This window comes from Etheostoma spectabile, chromosome 17 (genome assembly GCF_008692095.1).
Source record: "Etheostoma spectabile isolate EspeVRDwgs_2016 chromosome 17, UIUC_Espe_1.0, whole genome shotgun sequence".
Lineage (NCBI taxonomy): Eukaryota > Metazoa > Chordata > Actinopteri > Perciformes > Percidae > Etheostoma > Etheostoma spectabile.
In genome coordinates, this window is record NC_045749.1 from 15,210,298 (window position 1) to 15,212,637 (window position 2,340).

The 2,340-nt window shown below is 45.4% G+C and overlaps 1 protein-coding gene across 1 annotated transcript; it reads left to right on the forward strand.

Moving 5' to 3' along the window:
• Positions 1–422: 422 nt before the first annotated feature.
• LOC116704904 (5-hydroxytryptamine receptor) lies at positions 423–1,979 on the forward strand. The gene has a single exon (XM_032540663.1). The coding sequence runs from the start codon at positions 712–714 to the stop codon at positions 1,777–1,779; it is 1,068 nt and encodes a 355-aa protein (XP_032396554.1). The 5' UTR covers positions 423–711; the 3' UTR covers positions 1,780–1,979.
• Positions 1,980–2,340: the final 361 nt, after the last annotated feature.

Sequence of the window (2,340 nt, forward strand, 5' to 3'; positions counted from 1 at the left end):
ATTAGATAAAGTTAACTGTTCACACAATACAGTAACTTGAGCTATTTCAATTAGCTGAATACATGGTTAAACGTAATTTCCACCTACCAGTCAATAGCCTTGTGTATTTTGTCCATATCAAATCCCCGTCAATCGGTCCCAAAACACCCCAGTTGGAGAGTAAAGGCCATAAACATATTCTTTTTAAATCTTTACCAAAATGAAAAAAATGTAAATCTTACCGCTCCCCAAACAATAGAAGCAGGCCTGCCTTGTTGTACGATCCAAATTTTCCTTAAAGCTTACTACTGATGACGGAGGTTTAAAGTTAACTCAAAGAAAGCAGAAAGTGAGGGACATCCTGCGGAATTTCTGGCGGCAGCGGAACTATCCCGTAAAGGATCTTCGATGTAGACTACAGCATTAGACAGCAACTGAACACCTATATCCCTTGGAGTTAGTACACATGTGATGACATTCTGTCTTTCTCCTGTCTGACAGGACCTCTGTCTGTACGTGGGCTACACCTCCTCTGTTTACTGTACAGCTTCCGTACTGACATTGGCAGCTATTGCCCTCGACCGCTACCACTCCATCGTGGACTGCCTGCGGTACAGCTCCCGCTGCACCCTGTGGAGGACCTGTGCTGTGGTCCTGTGGATCTGGCTGCAGGCCCTGATCACCAGTTTTCCTCCCCTGCTGGGCTGGAGCTCTGTCAGCTATGTGGTTCCCATGTACAGCTGTGCTGTCAACTGGGCCAGCAGTCCCAGCTACACGACTTTCATGGCTGCCCTCTCCTACCTCATACCGGCAGTGGTCATCCTCTTTTGCTACGTGAACATTGTCAAGGTGGCCCGCAGCCATGCCAGGAGGATTCATACATTGGAGGACTCTGTACAGCGCAGCAGGAATCCAAGCTTCGCCAGTGGGGATTCGTCTCACCAGCACTGTGGGAGCCTCCACAGCCCCTCGAGACTGATTTATCATGTAAGTGGACAGTTTGTGTCTGAGGTCAGCACAGAAGAAGGGAATTATATCAGCCCTACTCGTCCTGATTCTGCGACAGAGCAGAATAACCCTCCATCCAGACGTTTGTTCTCCTTCCTGTTTCAGAGCACCTCCCAGCCATCGCTGCAGCACCATAACCATCATGGAGTGCTGCGTCTCTTCCTGGTCATCTCGGCCTTCTTCCTCTGCTGGACACCTTACATAGGCGTGGCCCTGGTTCAGGCAACAGAAACTGCAATCTCAGGCCAATCCAGCCTCGTCCCACCGTCTGCTGTTACCTTTTCGTACTGGCTGGTGTTGCTAAACTCTGACATCAATCCACTGCTGTACGCTCTACTTAGCAAACGATTCCAGGGTGCTTTTCAGGGACTGAGGCAAAAAATAAGAGCGCGGTTGGGGTGTGCGGTGGGTAGGGAAAGGGGTTTCAGGGCAGAGGGAGAAGAATGCAGGAGAAGCAACCCCTGCACTCTTACCACCACCCACCCTGGCCCACCTTCCTCTGAGAGTTCCACCTGTAATGCCTCCCTGTATTCCTCCTCCATTTTTACTGTTAGCACTGACTTCAAACATCACTCTGAGGAGCATCTTTGCAAAGTGTGTCACCATGAAAATACCTTCCCATCATGCTCCATGTGGCAAGATGCTGGTGGTGAAGGTAGAGTGGAGTGCCTGCAGGTTCCCTCTCGGCCGCAAGAGGGCAACAGTTTACCTTTCTCGGCTCTGACCCAGGAGCGTCAGGCCACTTTCTTCTACGGACAGATTACCGTCAGAGTAGAGCATGATGTTTGCTAGTCTGATATCTGCAGATGTTGTTGATGTTGTTTTTGTTATTGATTAATCTGTTGATTATTTGCTCAGTTAATTGATTAATCATTTGGGCAATACAATGTCAGATAGATTCCACCACAATTTCCCAAAGCCCAGGTTGGCATATTTACTGTGCTTGTTTGGTCCTACCTCATAAACCCAAATATATTAACTTTAATATTAAAGAAGACCAGCAAATATTCACATTTGTGAAGCATGAATAAATGATTGTTTTGGGCATTTTTTGCAAAAATAAAGACTTGTAAAATGAAAATATTTTTCTGTCTATCAACAAATAGATTAATCAATCATTTCATATGTAAAATAACATATACGACATATTCAAATACCTTGTTTTCTCTGTCCCATGTTCCAAAACCCCAAAATATTCTAAAAAGTATCATAATAAGAACAAGAAAAGCTGCAAAGCCTCATATCTGAGAAACTGACACCATATTTCAAGTATTTTTGCTTGAAATATGACTAAGAAGATCATCAATATGGCTGCACATTCATTTATACCCATTGATGTATCAACTAACTGTT